This window comes from Danio rerio, chromosome 23 (assembly GCF_049306965.1).
Source record: "Danio rerio strain Tuebingen ecotype United States chromosome 23, GRCz12tu, whole genome shotgun sequence".
NCBI classification, from domain to species: domain Eukaryota; kingdom Metazoa; phylum Chordata; class Actinopteri; order Cypriniformes; family Danionidae; genus Danio; species Danio rerio.
This window is the reverse complement of record NC_133198.1, coordinates 2,450,173-2,472,500: the sequence shown is the minus strand read 5'-3', so window position 1 is coordinate 2,472,500 and position 22,328 is coordinate 2,450,173. Positions and strand designations below refer to the sequence as shown.

The 22,328-nt window shown below is 40.4% G+C and overlaps 1 protein-coding gene across 8 annotated transcripts in view; it reads right to left on the bottom strand.

The window, feature by feature from the left end:
- Positions 1-22,328, bottom strand: part of LOC101886810 (pleckstrin homology domain-containing family G member 1) — an 86,944-nt gene that overhangs the window by 32,096 nt on the left and 32,520 nt on the right. For 5 of the 8 annotated variants that reach the window (XM_073939669.1, XM_021469871.3, XM_073939672.1 and 2 more), the window contains 3 exons: positions 15,186-15,646; positions 5,873-5,973; positions 3,494-3,563 (listed from right to left, as the gene is read on the bottom strand). In XM_073939669.1, the coding sequence (XP_073795770.1) occupies positions 3,494-3,563; positions 5,873-5,973; positions 15,186-15,521 (507 nt within the window). In that variant the 5' untranslated portion in view covers positions 15,522-15,646. The remainder of the gene's footprint in view (positions 1-3,493; positions 3,564-5,872; positions 5,974-15,185; positions 15,647-22,328) is intronic. The other 3 variants (XM_073939673.1, XM_068216823.2, XM_073939671.1) reach the window with 1 other exon arrangement.

The following is a 22,328-nucleotide window of genomic DNA, read 5'->3' as shown; positions in this document are numbered from 1 at the left end:
ATCAGTCAGAATATCACACACTTTATCTGCAGTGTATTTATTTGACTAACACACACCTTGTTTGATACATCGAGAGCCAAACCAAAGAAAAAGACACACAAGTAAAAGCTCAAATAAGAGCATAACCACTGATAACTATAATAAGGCCGGTTTCAGCTCAGGATTAGGCTGGAGTGAGGGTTTATATGTTATATTGTTGTAAGCCACAGGCTTTAGTGCTGTGTAAATCATCAGCCCCCTGCTAACAGCACATTAGCACAACAAAAACTCCAACAAACAAAGCAATTATCACACAAAACCGCAGGACAGAAAGCCTCGCAAACCAGCTGCATTCCAGCAGCTGTTAATTACAGCTATAAACAAGCTGCAACACTTACACGAGTGTGTGAATGTGTGTGTGTGTGTGTGTCATTATCCTAGTGAATAGACACACTCGAAGTAGGAAACTAATTATAACACATAACAGACACAACAGTGTTTTAGAATAGGAATGGTCGTTTAGGGGATCGTTTTGAACGTGAGTATACTCGGTTTCTCCATTCGTTTATTAAGGAGGTAAACAAAATGTGAAATGAATATGGTTTTTAATGAGCTGAGGGGTTCGGTTTTGAGTGTTGAATCCTTCAATGGATGTGTTTCCCTCTAAAGATGCAAATTAAACTAATAGGCAAAACTTGAATCTCACATCAAACATTTGCGAATAAAACTCCATTTCCATCCAATCCTTGCCTGTCAACCTTCCCGTTTTTCCCAAGATTCTACCGTATTTTACAATTCTCTCCCGCTATAATCCCATATTTTTCCCGTATTTTCAGTCTTTCTCTGAAGAGTGGCAAATAAACGTTAAAGAGCCGATCCTCCCTATACGCAACCCATTCCGCCAAACCACCAGGGGCCGCCCCTTGCTCTTAAATGTGAGTCTGTTCTGTGCTTTTGCTTTGTTTAGGCATGAAAACATTCATTCATTCATTTTCTTGTTGGCTTAGTCCCTTTATTAATCCGGGGTCGCCACAGCGGAATGAACCGCCAACTTATCCAGCAAGTTTTTACGCAGCGGATTCCCTTCCAGCTGCAACCCATCTCTGGGAAACATCCACACATACATTCACACATACACTCATACACTAGGGACAATTTAGCCTACCCAATTCACCTGTACCGCATGTCTTTGGACTGTGGGGGAAACCCGAGCACCTGGAGGAAACCCACGCAAAGGCAGGGAGAACATGCAAACTCCACACAGAAACGCCAACTGAGCCGAGGTTCGAACCAGCGACCTTCGTGCTGTGAGGCGACAGCACTACCTACTGCGCCACTGCCTCGCCGGCATGAAAATAGTTTGAAATAAATATAAAAACGGCTTTTCATTACAGGTGCCGTCGCCACTCCTATGCAATCCTCAAAACAGCCATCTAGCGGTGCGTGACTGTCAGCTGATAGGCTCCATAGTGATAAACAGATGCTGTTTCCCAAATTAATCGAAAGTCTTGGCTTTGGTGCGTGTTTAAAAAGACATATACACATAGTTAATAATAATTCACGATGAGCTAACCGGACAAACTGGTTGCGGTGGGAAAGCCCTCCACATGGAGGTGAGCTGTCAGCCGGCGAGCGCAAAGAGGAGCAACTTCACACCACCCCGTAGCGTTTGCTTGAAAACATTAAATGCAGCCATACGTACCTCCGGCCACGTAAATTGCGGTCTCTAGAAACGTCCACGGGGCTACGGTTACAGAATGAGCTTGGGTTGGGACAAACTGGTAATGGCGAGAAAGCCGCTCATACGGAAGTAAGGGGTCAGCTAGTAAGCGCAGAAGAGAACAGCATCACACCGCTCTGTAGCATTCGTTTTAAAGACATGCGTCTGGCTACATTACATTTTTCAGAATGAGCGTATGTTGATTTTTTTCTTATCAGATACAAGTTTGTCCTGCACAGTTGTGCGTGTATACTTTTTTAATGTGCATTTTATATGGAGTTTCCCTAATTAAATGGAGTTTCTATTAAGCTTTTTTTAAGAGACAGTCCAAACTGTGCATGAAAGTAGATGGAGGGAAACAGGAACTGCGTCCCAAATGGCACACTATACACTATGCACTCATGCACTATGTACTTATGCACTTACACTCTTAACAGGATAGTATATGTATATAGTGGCGTCCCAAATGGCACACTAATGTTTTTTTATTAAGCCGAAATTCAAACCGTTTCCCTGATGATGTTTGTCGGTCGCCAAACCAGTGAAATAAACGACCGAATTATCAAATAATACCTGACGTAAGCATTGCAGCATTCACCATCGGGAGGCGCTATAATCACTCTCGTAGGAGAATTTTGCTTTCACCATCCAAAATAAATAAAGATATCCAACATGTGCGTCCGATAGCTCCGCCCCTTCCGCTACGTAAGCACACCTGCGGTCGTTGAGTGCGAGTAGTGTCCGTCATTACACACTTCATTTCACCGGCTGAATGAGTGCATCATCCGGGTAATTAAAGTGCACTTATTATTTTTAAGAGTTTTCAGTGTGAAACTTACACTATTTATACTACAAAATGGCGTAGAATAGTGCATAAGTATGCGATTTGGGACGCAGCTCTAGTTATTGTCAGCATGAAACCGACGCTGCTATATTCTTCCATTTTGTAATTTATATCTGTGTGAACAAATGTAGGGCGGGGCTTAATTTTGCCCATGGGTAATTGATTGGCTGATGCTTGGATGGTTGTGGTTTGCTGCTATTGGTGGATTTTTTTTGAGTGGCAGGCTTATCCCACCCTAACTCTAATCAGAGAGTTTGGGGAAACATATTTAATTGAAGTTTAGGTGTATAAGTGAAGTTTATTCATAAACTAATTTCGAGAGGATCACTTGCTTCTGATTTATCACGGCCGGTCCCGTATTTGCTAAGCACTATCTTCCAATCACATGAGCCCTAAGCTACTATAAATAACCACGGTTTTCAGCTCATTTTATCTTCGTTTGGAAGAACCCCCCCCCCCTCTCCCCTATTCTCCTCCTTTACCTCTGATTGGGCGGCACGGCGGCCCAGTGGTTAGCACTGCGAGCTCCACAGCAAGAACACTGCCGGCCCTGGTCCCTTAGGGCCGGTGGGTGTTTCTGTGAGGAGTTTGTATGTTCTCCCCGTGTCCGAGTGGGTTTTCCCCGGGTTCTCCGGTTTCCTCCCACCATCCAAAGACATTCAACATGTATAACAATCAAGCATTTGTCTAACCCCTCTGTTCCTTTAGCTACCGCAGTCGGGGAGTTCTGAGATCCACCGAGCTCAGGCTCCCCACTCGCTCTGCCAACGGGAGGAAGCACTGGGCTCGAGGATCCCTTGAGCTCGGGGCTTTATCCCGGGACAGCATGCCAAACAAGCTTTTATAAATCATCAGCTAAGTGTGAACTCTTGAAATAGAATGTAAATGATGCATACAGCTGCGGGACAACATAAAAAAATAAAGATACAGAAAAAAACAAAGAGGTTTACCTTGGCTACAAAACACTTTGCGATGGCAACTGGGTTGGCGTTGCACTTCTCCAGGTCACGAAGCAGCTCACTGAAACACACACATTGATTGGCCATGATTAGTCACAGTGATGTTAGGGCTGAACCATTATGAAATGTTCACACTCTCTTCCAGTGCTGTTCTCTGTAGGCCCACTTCCATGAATTGAACAGTGTTGTGAATGCATGTGTGGCAGTCATATGAGGTAACACCATGAGTGTGTGGGCTCAGTTTGGTGCGTCTGTTTATGTGTGTGTGTGTGTGTGTGGTCTGAAATAAGAGAAGAACCTGAGGAAAGAGAGAAATGGCAAAAACATCAGACTTAGGCCAAAGATCCTCCTTTACCAGACTATAAATGGCAGCTTCTCTGTTTGTCGTGTATTTGGAATTTTGCCTTTTTTTGGCGGGTGAAAAAAGGCCAAAAGTGAAGGAAAATGTTGAAATGAAAAGCTAATGAGTATTACACGTGTATTTACTTTAGTTATTTGGTCACACTTTACAATAAGGTTCATTAGTTAATGTTAATTACTGCATTTACTAACATGAACAAACAATGAAGAATACATTTACTGCTGTATTTGTTCATGTTAGTTAACCTTAGTTAATGAAAATACAGTAGTTCATTATTAGTTCATGTTAACTCATGGTGCATTAACTAATGTTAACAAGCATGGACTTGTATGTTAATAATGCATTAGTAAATGTTCAATTATGATTAATAAATGCTGTACATGTGTTGTTCATGATTAGTTCATGTTAGTAACTGCATTAACTAATGAACCTTATTGTAAGTGTTACCAGTTATTTTTATAAATATTAACGTGCAAGCTTAATTTTAAACTGTGAGAATGTCTAGCAAGTGTTAAGAAGTAGTTCAAAAAATAAACAATTGTAAACAAGCCTAATAAATGATTAAATAAATTAATAATTAAGTAACAAACACCAGACTAAATAATGTTTGCAAGTACCAAGCTTGTAAATGTGGCTTTAAAGGGACCTGTTATGCAAAAATCACTTTTATAAAGGGTTTAAACACAGTTGTATGGAATATAACCAGCCCTAACAGTAAAAAAATAATCAGGTTAATTGTTTATAATCACATATATATAGTCTGCAGAAACACTTTGATTGACATTATCCCTTTGTACGTGTCAGCAAAGGGGGAAAGCCCCACCCACTAGTAACCATCTTCCCCTCATTAGCATAAACAGCCCTGAGTGGGAAGCAGCTGTCCAACATTAGTTATGCTGACACATAAGTGTTTATAGCTCCACCCTCTTTTGAAAAGAGCACAATCTCATTTGAATTTAAAGCGACAGTCACCAAAATGGCATAAAATTTGAATCAAAGCCTAAAGGGGGCAGTTTCAAAGGGTTATAAAACATTATTTGTGGAGTATTTTAAGTTGAAACTTCACACACACACACTCTAGGGGCATCAGAGAGTTGTTTTACATATTGTAAAAAAGGGTCATTATAGGTGCCCTTAAAATAAAGAAATAATAAACAAGCCTAAATAAATAAATAAAGTAATAAATAGGTAATAAACACCAGACTAAATAATGGGTTTCTAAGTAACAGGCGAGTAAATTTGGTTTATTTTGTTACTGACGACTAGACGTCAGATTTTGAGTTATTAAGAAACTTATATTTTGCATAAATCAAAGTTATTAAGAAACTTATATTTTGCATAAAATGACTTGTTTTGAGTCAGAAACTTTTTTGAAAGGGTTGAGGGGTTATACTTTATAAATGCATTAAAAACTACACTATTTGTGAACAATTAAATAATACAAATTTAGCAATTAAAAATAAATTGGAAGGTTATTTCGTTCAATAGTTTAATTTCTATTTATGAAAATGTTTTATTTTAAATCAGATTATGTCAGCACAATTTTATCGTTCAGCATGTAACTTAACTTATTACTAAAGTCTGTAATGAATAAATACAATTAATTGTAAATCTTCCTTAGTGTTGGGTCTTTGGTCTAAAAGTCAAAATAATTGACCAAAAAGGAAATTTCTTGTAAAATTGTACTGATTTTGTCAGTGAAAATTAACTTTTCACTGAAAACATTTGTCAATTAAAATGAAATTTTAAAGTTGAAATGCAGCAATGGCTGGTTGGAAGAACCTACATTTTGCAACATGTAAAATACGTTGCTCCTGGCACATTTCGTTGCGCGTTTCAGATGACAGATCCACTAGAGGGAGCCGTCTACATTTTTGCAAATCTAAAAGTTGTTGGTGTCATGCTGCCCTGTGGAGTTTATTTTACCTGCAGTCAAACATGAATCTAACCCTTCTGTTGTCTCAGAGTTCTAAATACACCATTTGTCTAGTTGAAATGTGTCTGTGTACCTGTTAAATCTGTATATGTCTCGGATATTTCCAAATAAAGAGTTCCTCTCCTCATCTCCCAGCAGCAGAAGGGACTGGTTGCTGATGCAGTCCAGGTAATCCTGTGGAAACACAGATGAAAGCAGGAATAATCTCATCAGCGCTCGTGTGTTTGACATGGCTCAGGGTTTGCCGTATTTGGACAAACAGGCCAAGCTTCAACTCTTACATCTGACAGTCGCATTTCCACATCAGTAGATCAGCTATGTCTGCAGCTTATGTAAAGTACAACTGGAGTGGCACTTTGATGCACATAAGAACATCAGATAAGGGTATTCTCCTCACCCATATGCAAAATAGACTAGTAGGAGAGAGCGGAGTATTACAGGATGAAGGTAATGATTTTCTCGGATCCCTGACAACATATTCTTTTCGGAAATATAACAGCACACTAGGCATGCAACTTTTGACCTCTGCCACATATCACCTGATTTCAAGTGCAGGAAGTAAATCACTGCAGCGGTACCTTTTTCATTATCACAAGTTGTGTTTTTGTTTTCATGTGTTACAGTAATGATCAATCAACAGGTCATTTAGTGCTATTACACGGCATTAAGTTAAATTGCCTGAGGCTTTCAGTTTAAAAGTAAATCAGTTATAAATGGCAAGAGTTCTTGTAAGGACGACTGTAACGCTGTTGTGTTTTGTCCTACTGCTAATAAACACTGCTATTTTTTCACTATCAAATTGTATTAAATGAATTCATATTGTCAATATATATATTTGCAAGTGGTATGATTAATTTTTGGCATTTGGGCAAGGGCAAGTAACTTTAAGTCAAAATTATTGTCCAAATGCACTAAGTAGTTCATACCTCTGGCAAATTCTGACTTAAAGGTACTTTTATTCAACCAGCAACTTGTTTGCTTGACCAAAAGGGACACATGCTCCTCCCAGACAACATTAAGACAATGTGCAAGAGATATCAGTGTGTAAAGAAATGTTTTTCAGCTTTTATTTACATTTGAACAAAACGTGGCATCTCCAAAATTATTCATACCTGTCTGGATAATCAATAGTGAAGCCTTTATTACAGCAATCAAACGCTTCCAATATTTGATGACGCATTTTGCAGGCCTCCTCTGGTATTTTTGCCCATTCATCTCTAGGGATGAGCTACAACCAACCCAAGCTCATGCTGAAACCGTAGACCCTTCAGTCATTCCTTCAGTCAGTCGGACAGACGGTCGCTCGACAGTGGCCTCCGGGGGCTTTTTACGCGAGACACGAAAAAGCAAGCACAGCGGCCTCTCGCGGATTAGCGAAAAACAAAACCTGCACAAATACGTACCTCCCGGGACGTATTTTGCGGCCTCCAGAAACATCTGCGGAGCTACAACTCCAGAATGAGCCCGGGTTGGCTACAACTCTTTCAGGCAGGAGGGTCTCTTTCATCACCCTGATTTTTAGCACTTTCCATATATTCTCAATTGGGTTTAATTCAGGACTCTGGCTAGGCCACTGCAAAATGTTAATATTTTTGTCTGCCTGATATATACAGCTGAAGTCAGAATTATTCGCCCCCCTTTGAATTTTTTTTCTTTTTTAAATATTTCCCAAATGATGATTAACAGAGAAAGGAAATTTTCACAGTATGTCAGATAATATTTTTTCTTCTGGAGAAAGTCTTATTTGTTTTATTTCAGCAAGAATTTTTTAATTAAAGAATTAAAGAAGTTTTTAATTAAAAAAAACAAAACATTTTTGGGACAATATTATTTGCCCTTTTAAGCTATATTTTTCTGATAGTCTACAGAACAAACCATCATTATACAATAACTTGCCTAATTACCCTAACCTGCCTAGTTAACCTAGTTAAGCCTTTAAATGTCACTTTAAGCTGTATAGAAGTGTCTTGAAGAATATCTAGTCAAATATTAATTACTGTCATCATGGCAAAGATAAAATAAATCAGTTATTAGAGATGAGTTATTAAAACTATTATGATTAGAAATGTGTTGAAACAATCTTCCATCCGTTAAACAGAAATTGGGGAAAAATAAACATTGGCACTAATAATTCAGAGGGAGTATTAATGCTGACTTCAACTGTATGTAGCATATTATATATTTATATGTAATATGTATTTATGTAACCTGGACCACAAAACCAGTCTTATGTTGCACTGGTATAATTCTGGCAATAGCCAAAATTACATTGTATGGGTCAAAATAATCGATTTTTTAATTTGAATAATCATTGAGTAAGAACATAAAGTAAACATCATGTTTCATTTTTTTTTTAATTACATACTCTCAATATATGTGAAACTGAGTTTTTGATTAGAAATATTGATTGCTTAAAGCTTAATTTGAACAACTTTAAAAGCGATTTTCTTAATATTTCGATTTGGGTTATTTTGCACCCTCACATTCCAGATTTTTAAATAGTCGAATCTTCCTATTTTAACAAAACAAACATCCATGAAAGCTTATTTATTCAGCTTTCATGTTATGTATTAATTTCAATTTCCAAATTGAATGACCATTATGCTTTGTAGTCCAGGGTTGCAAATAGCATTATTATGTTTGTTATTTTTAGTTGAATTAAGTTTAAATTATGTTAATTATTTATATTATTTGTATGTGTGCACTGCAAGCGTGAATATCAGGAATTCCTCCATCAGCAAAGCGGTTTCAGATTGCACTGATCACCCTGTGTAAACACACACCACTGTTTGAGTGCGTGCTGCTTGCGCAAACAAACAGACTGCTGTTCAGTCTGCTGCTGCATCTGATGCAGAAATAAAACACTTCACCTCTCAGCTGCACAAAGAGCTTTTCATTCTCTGCTTCTGTAGTAATACATCCATGCACTGCTGTTTTATAGCAGGCTCCAATGTACTGAAGTAGTTTCACAATGAAGAAACTTTCATACATGATTTTTTATTATTGTCTGCTTATCCGAGAAAGCTGCTTTGACTCAATCTCTATGGTATAAAGTGCTATATTAATTAATGTTAACCTTTAGAAGACCCTCAGCTGAATCCCTCTCTCACACACAAATATAGCGTCAGCATGTGTGTGTGTGTAAGTTCTGCTCCGCTCTGCGTCTGAATGTGTCTGTATTGGGTTGACAGACGAGATAAGTGATTCTCTCACTCTGATACACATCTATACCTGAACAGCCTCAGGCGGTGTAAAATAACCATTCTGTGTCTGCAGAAAACACACCCTGTGTCAACACCTCGCTCGCACTTAAAGCACAGACGACAGTGCCACATATTAAAGAAAGCAAAGAGGCGAATAAAGATTAATGATCAGTAAAGCTGTCTATGCTGAATAATTGAGTCAAGCATGTGAAAGTTTTCTGCTTGCTCATATTTGTGCAGCTGATATTTCAACACAATCTCACGGCAATTCGTAACTTTGATTTAGTGGCTAATTCGTATGAATTCGTACGACCTAATTCATACAATTTAGTGCGATTTGCTCATCCCCCAATGACAGTTAGGTTTAGGGGTGGGGTTAGGTGCCACGCCTCCTTTTTAAAATCGTACAATTTCATACGACTGAACTCGTACAAATTCGTACGAATTAGCTACTAAACTGGCAAAACGTAAAGTACGAACGTTTTCACGTGAGATCAGGCTGGATATTTATAGCGGAGTATATAAACAATGTATAAGACTGTTAATTGACATATAGTTGAATTATTTGTCTCTCATTCGCCGTGCGGTATCAAACATTCCATTAAAACTACACTCTTCCAGCAGTTCTTCGCATCCAATATCTGGTTTGTCACAGGGGGCATGCAGGAAATGTTCCTGAATGAAAGTGAAAACGCCAAACTGCAGTTAAATTCGACAAATTAATAATTTGGTAAATAATTTGATTACTGATGTCCATGTAAACAGTCCCCTGCGTCTGTGTTTGTTTTGCCTCTGTGCACAAGCTGAAACTCCCATTTTTATGCAAAAACCTTCCCTGTTTCCCTTCCCACACACTCCCACCTAAACAGAGTTGGATTCGCCCACTTTCCTTATTTTTTTTAATATAAAAGGTTGAAAACACACTGCTGAAGCCTGGTTTATACTTCTGCGTCAAGTGACCAAAATAACTCACGGCAACGTGCGTGGCTGTGCATTTATACTTCTGCGCGCTGTCACTGTTGGTCTGCATTAACACTTCCGAAACGCTAGTTGGCAGTAAGATGTCTATGTTCCTCTGTGTCGAGTTTCTTCGCTGGTGTTTTGTTTTTTCTGAACACTTCCTGGATGTACAAGTGGCTCAAACTCGCTCATTTTGAGGCAGGAACCGGCGGAAGTGCAACAACTTTAACTATGAGGTAAACACAAAACAAAACTTTCCATCCGGAGCTCCTTCACGGGACTTCACACTTGTAAACAATCGCTCCATCAGGCTCACGACACTTGCGTGGCTCTCGGTCCCGCCCAGACTCGTCAGCACTACCAAGCCGACCAATCACAGAGCTCACGCTATGCGTTGTTGCGACGTGTAGTTACATTTTTTGAGAGGTGCACGTCATCGACGCCGACATCCACGACATAGGGCTATGCGTCAATGGGTAGACTGCGTCAAAGCATACGCGTGTGCTTGACGCAGACGTATAAATCAGGGGGGTTTTGTGGCCCTTCACATCAAATGCATCTTTGCTTCTAAAAGAAGAAGATGCAAGGCATCAGAATGGTTTGAATAAAAGCGCAACATAAATCACAAGGGCTGAGCGCATGTAAACTGAAAGTTCTACCTGTTTTAGCAGTCCCACACATCCATCAAGTGCATGTTTACATTGAAAATGCACAGAAAATCCACAGTGCATTGGAAAGGAAAATGCGTTCTGAGTTGTGATGTTCACAGGAGGCTCATTGTGGTCCTGCAAGGTTCTGACGCTTATCGTTTGATCTCATTAATATTAAAGGAATCATTTGCCCCAAAATTACCCTGCTAAAAAATCCAGCTTAAACCAGCCTAGGATGGTTGGCCAGTTTAAGCTGGTCAACCAGCTTGGTTTTAGAGGGGTTTTGGCCACTTCCAGGCTGGTTTCCAGCCATTTCCAGCCTGGTCTTAGGAAAGTGACCAGCTAAAACCATCTAAAACCAGCTTGACCATCCTGGTTTAAGCTGGACATAGCTGGTTTTGGCTGGGCTCCCTGCCTGGCTAGGCTGGTCAAGCTGGTTTTAGCTGGTCATCTCCCAGCCTGTCCAGTTAAAACCAGGCTGGAAATGGCTGTAAACCAGCCTGGAAGTGGCCAAAACCCCTCTAAAACTAGCCTGGTCGACCAGCTAAAACCAGCCAACCAACCTAAGCTGGTTTAAGCTGGATTTTTTCAGCAGGGTAAAAAAATTATATCATCATTTACTGGTTTCCAAAAATGTTTGAAGCTAACCACTGACTTCAATAGTATAGTTTTTAAGTAACTAAGACTTTTAGATAAACAAACCACTAATTCGCTTCTTATTTATTGTTAGTTAGTTAATCCTTGAGTTGGTTTATATCATAGACAGGTATTAGGCCTGTAGTAAATGATGTAAATTGTTATTTAAGCTAAAGTGTTACTGCAACATCAAATTAACATTTTAAACGACACATATAGCATCTTTGTAACCAGCTATAAAAACAGCGAGCACCACAAACTAACAGTGCATTATGGGTAATACATGTATTATTCACTTCTTGCAAATATGGCTTGTTTGCAGCCTTGAGCTCACTAATATATCCAGACATGTCACATGTCAAGGTACAATTTAAGGTCCTTGTAGACCACTTAAACAAACACATTTAGCATTAGCACATAGGGTAGTGTGTTAGCAGAACAGTTGTCCTTCCTCTCCTTTATCTGTCCTCTCCATCCATCCTGCCTGCTTTCCTTTTCTCTTTCCTCAAACATCTATCATTCTCCCAGGGAAGGGGCTGTGGATGTGTGTGTGTATAGAGGACCCCCTAAAACTCTCCAGAAGAGTGAGAAAAGCAGGGCAAAGGTGAGAGGAAGAGTTCAGCGTTCATCTCTGCGCTCGGTCAAACCACAACCATGTGCACTTTACATCTGACAGCGACATAAATCACGCACAAAGGAACACACAGACGTGTCTCCTTCTCTGAGAGCGCCAGCACTCGTGGTTTAGTGGTGGGATAACAGTGGAGGACAAAAGGTTTGATCCCAAGCATGGGAAGCCCTTAGACTGGACACTTCCATTAATATTCCTGATGGATTGTTCGCGGAGTTACTACAATGCTAATGCATGGATCATTTGTTCACCATCATGCCATTGATGAATCGACAGCACTGGGCTGCTATTGCACACATAAGGCAATCTGGCATTTGTTGATCACATGCTACTGAGCAATAAAATGGCCAAAAAGACAAACAAACATAAAATTAAAGCTGCAAGCAGCAAGGAAAGGGACCTCGCACCCGGGCTCACCACCGCCCGGTGGCCTTAGGATGACAGAGAACAGCGGACAATAATATTTTAAACGGATATATAAAATAAACATGAGAAAATCAACAATTTAATGCCAAACTTCCTTCTGTCAGCATGACTGTGCTATGACTGTGACTTAATATTAGCATGTAGACATATTCAGGAGAGGAATCTTATCGAACCTGAAGTTTCAGGGAGATCAAACATTGTGTGATTGAGTTATAAGCTAAACTTCCTTCTGTCAGTAGGTGGCGCTACGACTGTGACTCAATATTGGCATGTAGATGTCTTCAGGAGAGGAATCTTATCAAACAAGTGAATTTTCAGGCAGGTCAGACAATGTGTGACTGAGTTATAAGTACGTCCTCTTCTATGGTGACACACTGAGGTTTGTCATGCCGCCACGGACACGCTCTTGAACAAAATCTCTAGATCTTCACAATATATTATCACTAGAGCTTTCAGATAACACCACCCAAATTTAGTGATTATATGATAAAATTTGTGGGAGGAGTTTGCTACAGTGTAAAACATGTCATTTCCTATCGCCAGCAGGTGGCGCTATAACTTTCTCTGGATATTGGCATGTAAACGTGTTTAGGTCAGGAATGTTAACAAACGTGTGGATTTTTAGGCAGATAAGACAATGCATGCCTGTTTCATGGCGAATCGTCAAAAAGGTCCACCACGGATATGCTCTCGACGAACACTCTAGGGCTGCGTCCAAAATCGCCTACTACTCAGTAGGTACTGCATTTAAATTTAAACGTACTACTCGGCTGTTAGAAAAGTGCATTCTATACAGTATGAATGAGAAAAGTATGAATGGAATTCGGGCGTACTACATCCGACATTTTGTCACAGTGACGTGACCTACCTGCCTTAGTTGCGTCGCTTCACTCCCATTCATGAGTTCTCTTGAGGGGCATCATGTGATAGCGCAGTGTGCATGGGATGCGCACTTCAGAATCTCGCCGGAAGTAGTAAGTCATCCGGGTACTTTTCGAATTTTATGAATTCGGAAATACTACTCGGCGTGCATACTGATTTTAGCGTACTATATTGTATGGAAGTATGCAGTTTTGGACGCAGCGACAGTCTTCACAATTTAACATCGCCAAGGCCTTTAGATGACCCAATTTTGGTGTTGATTGATAAAATCCCTAGAAGGAGTTCGTTAAAATACAACGCCTGAAAATGCCAAAAATCGCACTTTTTCGGCACATGAAGCTAAAAATATGTGACTTCCTGTTAGGTTTGAGATTTTGCTCCAAGAGACTTTTTTTGTAGTTATTGGCATGTTTGACGTGTGTGCCAATTTTTGTATGTGTGCGTGAATCGTAGCTCGGGGGCCGTCCGTCAAATGTGCATAAGTGGTGCTGTCGAGTCATTTTGCAAAGCCCACTTCCCAAACCTATAACAAACATACACTTTTGGCACTTCTGGGCCGTGCTTTTGTGAGTTTTTTAGACCCTCAAAACCATTCTGGTGCTCGTTCCCTAATAATAATTAACAGAGCCATTCCAATAGGGTGGTGCACATCCCTAATTAGTCCACGTGACCAAAGGCCCCAGTACACTTCAAACAAAATTAAAAGAACAGGCATTTTAGTTTTGCATTTGAGAGCAAAAAGAAATTGTAAAAGGCTGAGTGACGGTATGCTGTTTTGGAACATTCAGACCCCCTGCACTGCAGGAGATGGATTCATACAGACCACATGGGAAAGCTGGGTTGCGGTTTGAAGTGGTGTTACGCTTTGCCGCTGCGGGTCTCTTGTAGTGTGAATGAGACTTTAGCAGGACCAGCAGGGGGCGCTCATCCTGCAGTTTCTGTGGGTGCTAACATTCCAGTATATTGATGGGGACTCTACTCCGCAGTTAAGGCCGTCTTTTGAATGAGACACTAAACCAAGGTCCTGACTCTCTGTCGTTCGTTAAAAATCCTAGGATGTTCTTCGAAAAAGAGTAAGGTTTAAACCCCAGCAAATCTGCCCACTGGCCTCTGTCCATCATGGTCTCCTAACCATCCTCAAATTAGGCATGAAATCGTCAAGGCAGAAAGGACAAACTGCAAACTTTGGATGTCTATACGCAAACCTTGTCACTGTTTTGGAGCACACTAACTTATCAACATCATTAAGACTTAGGGCCCGTTTACACTAGTGCGTTTTAGTTTTAAAACGACGTTTTACATCGAAAACGATCCGCATCCACACTAGCGTTTCTGAATATATCTCCGTCCACACTACGCCACTAAAAACGTATATCACGTGACAATTAGAGCACTCTGGGCATGTGCGTTCTAGTATAAACAGAAAGCATGTGTCTCGCTCGGCATTTGGTTATTGTTAGTCAACAAACGCCGGTTGAACAATGAACGCGATGGAAAGAAAGCAAGAGAGGTATTTTTGTGGACAGACGACGAGGTCGAGTTACTAAACGTAACAAATGAATAACCGCACAATGGCACCTAAAACAGACAATAGTGCAAACAACCCTCCCATTTCTGTGCCCATGTTGTTGTTTACAGTGAAGGCTGGTCTGCTGTCTTCCGGTAGCGTTAAAGCCATTTGTTATAGTCATGTGATAGGGGCTTGACGAATAGGGAAAGGATACGCAATGACATGTAAGCCCCAATCAGGTAGCGAATCTCAGCAGCCCCGCCTCCGTTTTCGGCGCTTGAAAACTCCGGCGTAGTAAGGACGGATGGCGTAACCGTAGCAAAACTTTTGCATTTTCAAACTAAAACGCATTAGTGTAAAAGAGGCCTAAAATAGTAATACAGCTATACATTTATATTTTAAATATCACCGGAACTTTATAAAGCTGCTTGCACAAATGTCCTCTTTGGTCATTTTTTTAGATGAGTAAACATCTGTGTCTTTCTCACCTGTACTATACTGCGAAGGTCTTGGACGTAGGTTTTTTCCGTCTCCAGGATTTCCTCCACCACTCTGTCCACATACTGGACTTTACGTCCCTCCGGCGACTGAATCTCTGCGTCCTGATTGGTAAGCTTGCGTGTCTTCCTCCCTGACTCTTCCTCCTCCTCCAGCTGTCGGGCAGGCACCAGCTCCAGTCGGATGGCTCCGGAATCACGGTCCCGCTCAGGGGTGGAGCCTAACACCGGCCGTCCCCCGAGTGAGCAGTGGCTGTCGCGGGACGAGGCGGATGAAGACGTTGAGCCATAGCTGACAGGCCGGTCGCTGCAGTGTGTGGAGTCCATGCTGCGCGAAGAGCAGTATCTCAAGGCGGAGCTTCTGATTGGACCAGACACCTGGTTTAGCACCGCCCCTCCAACAGGGACCTCCGGGAGCGGCGGCAGAACATCAGTGGAGAATGGATAATCTTCTGAAAGATAAAAACACCAAAGAGGTTAGACATCAGGACTACGCATTGCTGGATAAAAGTGGGATATGCCACACGTGTTGGGTTTATTTAATGTTAAATATTTTTTTCTTTCCCAAATGACGTTTAACAAAGCATCAAAACACTGACAGCCAATCAGAATCCATCTTGCATTTTAAAAGTTCACACTTAGCTGATGATGGATTATAAAGCGTGTTTGGCACGCTGTCCTGGGAGAGAGTCCTAAGCTCATAAGATACTTGAGTTCGGGGCTCCCTCCTGTTTGCAAGGCGATAGGGGAGTTTGAGCTCAGGTAGATCTGGAGAACTCCCCTGCTGTAGTAGCTATGAACAGATAGTGATTGCTGTTAGGAGATAACTACTAACTAGGAGCATGTCTATGGTGCCAATTTGGATTAGTCAAGGTGGGAGGAAACCAGGGGACCAGTGGAAAACATACGTGAGCACGGAGAAAACATGCAAACTCTGCTAAGAAACATCGACTGGCTTGGTAAGGACTAGAACCAGTGACGTTCTTGCTGTGAGGCAACAGTGCTAACCACTAGGCCACCGTGCCACCCATTTAGGAAAGGTGAAGGAGTAAGGGTGGAAGGGGGGATTCTTCAAAACAAAGATGGCTGTGATATGGAACTCAGGGTATTTATAGTGGCTTAGGAATCGTCTGATTGGTGAATCCTACATTGGATAATGCTGGCAATCATAAGCACGTGATCCTCTCGAAATTAGTTTATAAATAAACTCCACTTAGAAACATTTAAATCAGCAGATGACAAGCAGATGGGTGCAACCAACCTGATCTGACTACAATACATGACTATTTTCCAGTTTTGGCTAATTTGTATAAACACCACTTAATAATCTACAATTACTTTACACTGCTCATTGGTATGCACACTGATATCATCAGTCATTTACATACCATTCTTGTTGTAAATGTGTTTGAATGCCTAAATGTAATAAATTGTATTTAAATATAGAAATCTAAATTATATAATCGACAATCAAGCTTTGTCAATTGCCTGATCATTTACTCACTCTCAAGTGGTTCAACTTTTTGATCAGTTTCTTTCATCTGTTAAACATTTAAACGAGATAATCTGAAGACGGTTGATCTGATTAAAGTTTTTAAGCATTTTCTTTTCTTCTTTAAAAGGACACAAACTGTTTGGACACAAAAATTACAACCCTAAACCCTCCCACTGCAATTACAAATTTAATTCCCACAGACTTCCATCTCAAGGGGGATCTCACACAAAAACATCCTGAGAAACCCACAGCGATCTCTAGCATTCCTGGGCTGTAATCGCCATACACTCAAAACCATTTTGGTCTTGTCTTTCATACAACAATGCTGGCCTCTCTGTGTCTGTCTCTCTTATACACAGGAGAAAGCTGGAAATTAACCAGTTTAGATACTTGTAGCATTTACCATTCAGTCTCAGCGGGTTTTCACATCAATGCTGTTGAAGAACCATTTTGGGTTCCTCAAAGAAACATTCAGAGAAGACTTCTTCAAGCTTTTTTGTCAGTCTAAAGAAGTTTAACGACCTTAATACTCTTGCTTCTTTATAAAGAATCATTTTGTGCAGTGAAACAGTTCTTATAACCATCAATATCTATAAAGAACCATTATTTTTAAAGTTTCAGGTCACCCAAAACTGAAAATTCTATCATCCTCCACTTAACCAAAACTTTCTCAAGCCAACATATTGTTATACTACTCTGTCTTCGAAATCAAACTTATCTCCTCTTAGGCCGTTTATGGTACAAGGCTCAAATTTAGTCAAAACGTGCCTTCTGCATTCGAGCTATATCTTCTTTAAGCTATATCGAAACTAAGTCTTCTCATGCCAATCAGACTTATTGTTTTGAATTAAAAATGTTGAATATTGTATTTTAATAATCTGGGCATTTAAAAAAATTATACAAGCCCCAAATTTGGCCAAAAGCTGTGTCCTGCATTAGATTTTGTTGCCATATCTTTTCAGGTTTATCAGACTAATAGTTTTTTTTTTTTTCAATAAATAATTTTTAAGCATTATCTTTCTCAAAATATGGCAAGCCATTTTTTACTTAAACTCCATATTTTTATACTGACAAGGCAAGACATTTTACAAAAAATCCATATATTTTTTTACTGATATGGGAAGCCATTTTTTTACAAAAAAAATCCATATTTTTTTTACTGATATGGCAAGCCATTTTTTTTTTTACAAAAAATCCATATTTTTACTAATTACGCAAGCTATTTTTTACAAAAATCCATATTTTTTTACTGATGTGGTAAGCCATTTTACAAAAAGTCCATATTTTTACTTATTAGGCAAGCCATTTTTACAAAAAGTCCATATTTTTTACTGATCTGGCAAGCCATCTTTGCATGTATCATTTTCAGACTTATTTAGCATTATATTTTTAATAAAGCATGGCAAGCCATTTTTACATAGTAAACTCCAAGTCCAGTTTTTGACCATTATAGAGACATTGTGGTTAATTTATATCACTTATATTGGCAAGAGGCTTTGATGTATCATCACTAAGCTGTCAATTGTCTCCATAGCAATAAAACAGGCTAACCTAGCAACCATTTAAAAACAGCAATCTCTCTACATCAAAACAATCAAAGTCTCTTTAACTCAAGTCATTTCACTTGGCGGCCATCTTTGAAACACCTCTTAAGCAGTGTGCTCGGGCATTCTGTCTTAATGGGGAAACATCAAATTCTTCAAAACTGCTTGCCAAACTAACGACTGAATTTCATATTAGGAATCATCTATAAAATTAAAATTAAAAATTAAATTAAAAATTTCATTCCTAAACATCCAAATCGCACAAAATCTGCAGAAACATACGTCTGGTCCGAGCCCAGAGGCAATCTTTAGATAGCTATGATTGGCTCCTGTACTAGAAGACAGGCTTTATTCATCATATAGGGATCGATGATTGGCTCCTGTACTAGAAGGTGAACTTTATTCGACATATAGGGACAGATGATTGGCTCCTGTACTAGAAGGCAGGCTTTATTCGAAATATAGAGATCTATGATTGGCTCCTGTACAAGCAGGCGGGGCTTTATTCACCATATTGACAGTTACACATTTCCTCATTCAAAAGGATACAAGTGACATGTCTTGTGTATTCTACAGTCTTTGGAACATTGTAGAGACATGGGTATTGGCTCGTTTGACTCATGCTAGCAAATAGGACTACCTGTTAACTATGCATGGTAACGATGATATGCCAAGTGCTAACAACGATTAGTTACATGCTATTAATGATTATCTAAGAGCAATAACATATGCTAGAAATGCCTACTAAATATTAGCATTTGATCAAACATGTACACTAGGGTTGCTATTAAGCAACTACTTAGCAACCGCTATGCTTCCTAAGTGCCATTCCCAGTCCTAGCACAGTCACGTTGGCTTTCTCAAACCAACAGCAAAGTTCGTCAACAAAGTTTAGTTTATAGTTTGAGTTTCTCTTTTTTGTTGAGCACAAAGTAAGATATACTGAGGAATGATTAAAAAAACAGCCATTGACTTCCATAATATTTCTTGTTCCTACTATGGAAGTCAATAGTTACAAGTTTCCAACATTCTTCAAACTATCTTCCTATGTGTTCAACAGAAGAAACAAACTCCTTAAGCTTTAGAATCACTTAAGGGTGAGTGAATGATAAGTACATTTAAAATGTTGGGTGAACTGTCCCTTTAAGAGTGCAGAAACATGGTGTTGTTGGTGCATCTGTCTGTGTTATAATCATAGTCATAAGCGTAATCATATAATCATAGGCAATTACTCAAGATAATTTAGAAGGTTGTTAAAGAAATGTGTATCTAGAAACCAGATTATCTCGAGGATGACTGAAATACACACAGTTTACATTTTCTAAGTTGTGAGTTGTTGCGCTTATATGTGCTGTTTTATGATGCTAGGTGATTACTAAGGCTGCTCTGGCGGTTGTTAGTAAATTACTCAGATGTAATTGAGAGTCATTGGGAGTTACTCGATGCTGGACTTGGGACTTCAAACAACATTCTAGAATTTTCCCACCCTGCTTAGCAAACCTCATAGCATCTTAGCAATGTAGTAGCAATTAGCATGACCAGCACCATCCCCATTCTCTTCATAAGATGTCACGCTTCATATGTTTATTCAGTTGAATTGCATCATCTTCCGCAGCTAGAGCAGTGCTGGGATGTGTCTCTGGCTCTGGGTGTGATTTAGTTGTGCCATTAAACACCTGAAACAGCAGCCCACCAGTTGACACACACTCACCACATCACTCCAAGTGAATTATCATGGGAACACACACACACACACACATACACACACTCACACACACACACACACACACACACGCACACACACACACACACACACACACACACACACACACACACACACACACACACACACACACACACACACACACACACACACACGCATGCATACATTCAGAGTCTTTCATGACAGAGAAAGGCCAGCACTGAAAGAAGGAGGCTTTAATGAGCAGATTAACATGTAATGGAGACATTTTACTCCCTGGGTGAAATGAAAGAGAGCTCTGTGTGATTGTGTGTGTGTGTGTCTGTGTGTGTGTGTGTGTGTGTGTGTGTGTGTGCATGCACGCCTTATGTTATGTGGACCAAATGTCCCCATAAGTATAGCAATACCAGTAAATGTTGACATTGTGGGTACTTTTTTTTGGTCCGCATGAGCACAATGGCTCATAAAAAAGTCAAAATGTCAATGTGTCCCTTGAATGTGTCCATCTTCCCTTATTTTTGAGTTCTGCATCTTTTGTATATGAGTTAAAAGTTTCAGTCTCATCTTCTTAGTCTTGTTTTAAAGCATTATAATGCTCAATTTATTTTATTACTTTATGCTCTAAAATGTGTTGTTTTACATTAATCTTGCCTTCGGTCTTTTTGTACAGCACAGTGGTCAACTTTTGTTGCGTTTATTTGTGCTTTATAAGTAATTAACTGAAATGTAAGGTTGGATTAGGATGTTTCTAAGGGCCCACGCTGTTTTGGGGCCCAGGAGTTACTATAAGGGACCTGATTGGGGTTGGAACTAAACTTTGCAGGACACCGGTCCTCCAGGACCGAGTTTGGACATCCCTGCCTGACGCCTTCAAGCTAAAGAGAATTGGGACACCCCTACCCCTCGTTTTGCGCATTCACGTGAAGGGGTCAGGGCTAAGGTGTAGAATTGGGATTGGGCCTTAGGCCGTACTCACACTAGGTACAGTTGCCTCGAACCGGGCCAAAGCATGCTTGTCCACCCTCCCGTCTCCCCCGACGGCCCGCACTCACACCATATCGGTTACGTCATCGATGCTGCGCTGTTCAGTGCGAAGCGCTCTCTCACTCAGCAGCACAGTGGAGATTTCTCTAGTTATATCGTGTCAGTGGTTTGATATGCAGTGACATGCAGTCAAATATTTCGCCAAACAGTCCTTAGGGATGCGGTGACACGCAGTCAGATATTTCGCCGAACAGATCCGCCACTTTTGGTGCTCATAAACAATCATAAAGCCCTCGTGCTGCAGGAATGAGGAGGTCTGCTGAAGGTGCAGCTGTCGTGCTGTGAGGGGTTTTCGTCTTTAATAAATTACGGCAGTTTGCATTCACTGAACAGTAAGAATGATTAATAAATCCATATGAAACAGCCCCTTAAATGTCACATCTCGTCTTCAGTTTCGAGCTTTGGCGCGTTTTGCACTCACACTACAAACTTACCCAAAGCCCAAGTGAACTGCGCTCAGGCACACCTCTTCCAACCGGCCAGGGCCGGCCAAGTGAACCGTGCTTGAGCCGGATTCAGCGCACTCACACTTCTCAAACGATCCGGTAAACGGGCCTGGGCACGGTACGGATGGCATAGGGTGAGTAGGCCCTAATCTTGAAGATGTAGGGCCAAGGGGAAGGGCTAGATACCCTTTGAAACTGAGATTTTTAAGGACCACACTTGAAACCAAAGGGTATGAAAATTTCTGCATACGCAAGTCAGGAGATGCACAAACTTATGTATTTTTTTGACATTATTAAGAATTTTTACAACAAACAAGCATATGTTTTAACACATTCATAATGCCGTTCATGTTCTAATGTCATTTTTTTTACTACAATAAAAAAAAACGCCAAAATTGGCGATCTATAATTCCTAATAATAACTCCGGAATAGCAGTCCCACGACATACTTCCACATCTGACACTGGAATCCCCTGCCAGAAAAGTCTAGTGGCTGGGAATGAGCTTTTTACAGTGTCTGCTATAATGTTAATGTAGTTTTCTTGTGTTTACATAGATGATATCCCTACTGAAAAATCCAGCTTAAATCAGCCCAGTATCGTTGGCTGGTTTTAGCTGGTCGACCAGGCTGGTTTTAGAGGGGTTTTGGCCACTTCCTGGTCAGCTAAAACCATCTAAAACCAGCTTGACCATCCTGGTTTAAGCTGGACATAGCTGGTTTTGGCTGGGCTCACAGCCTGGCTAGGCTGGTCAAGCTGGTTTTAGCCGGTCATCTCCCAGCCTATCCAGCTAAAACCAGGCTGGAAATGGCTGGAAACCAGCCTGGAAGTGGCCAAAACCTCTCTAAAACCAGCCTGGTCGACCAGCTAAAACCAGCCAACCAGCCTAGGCTGGTTTAAGCTG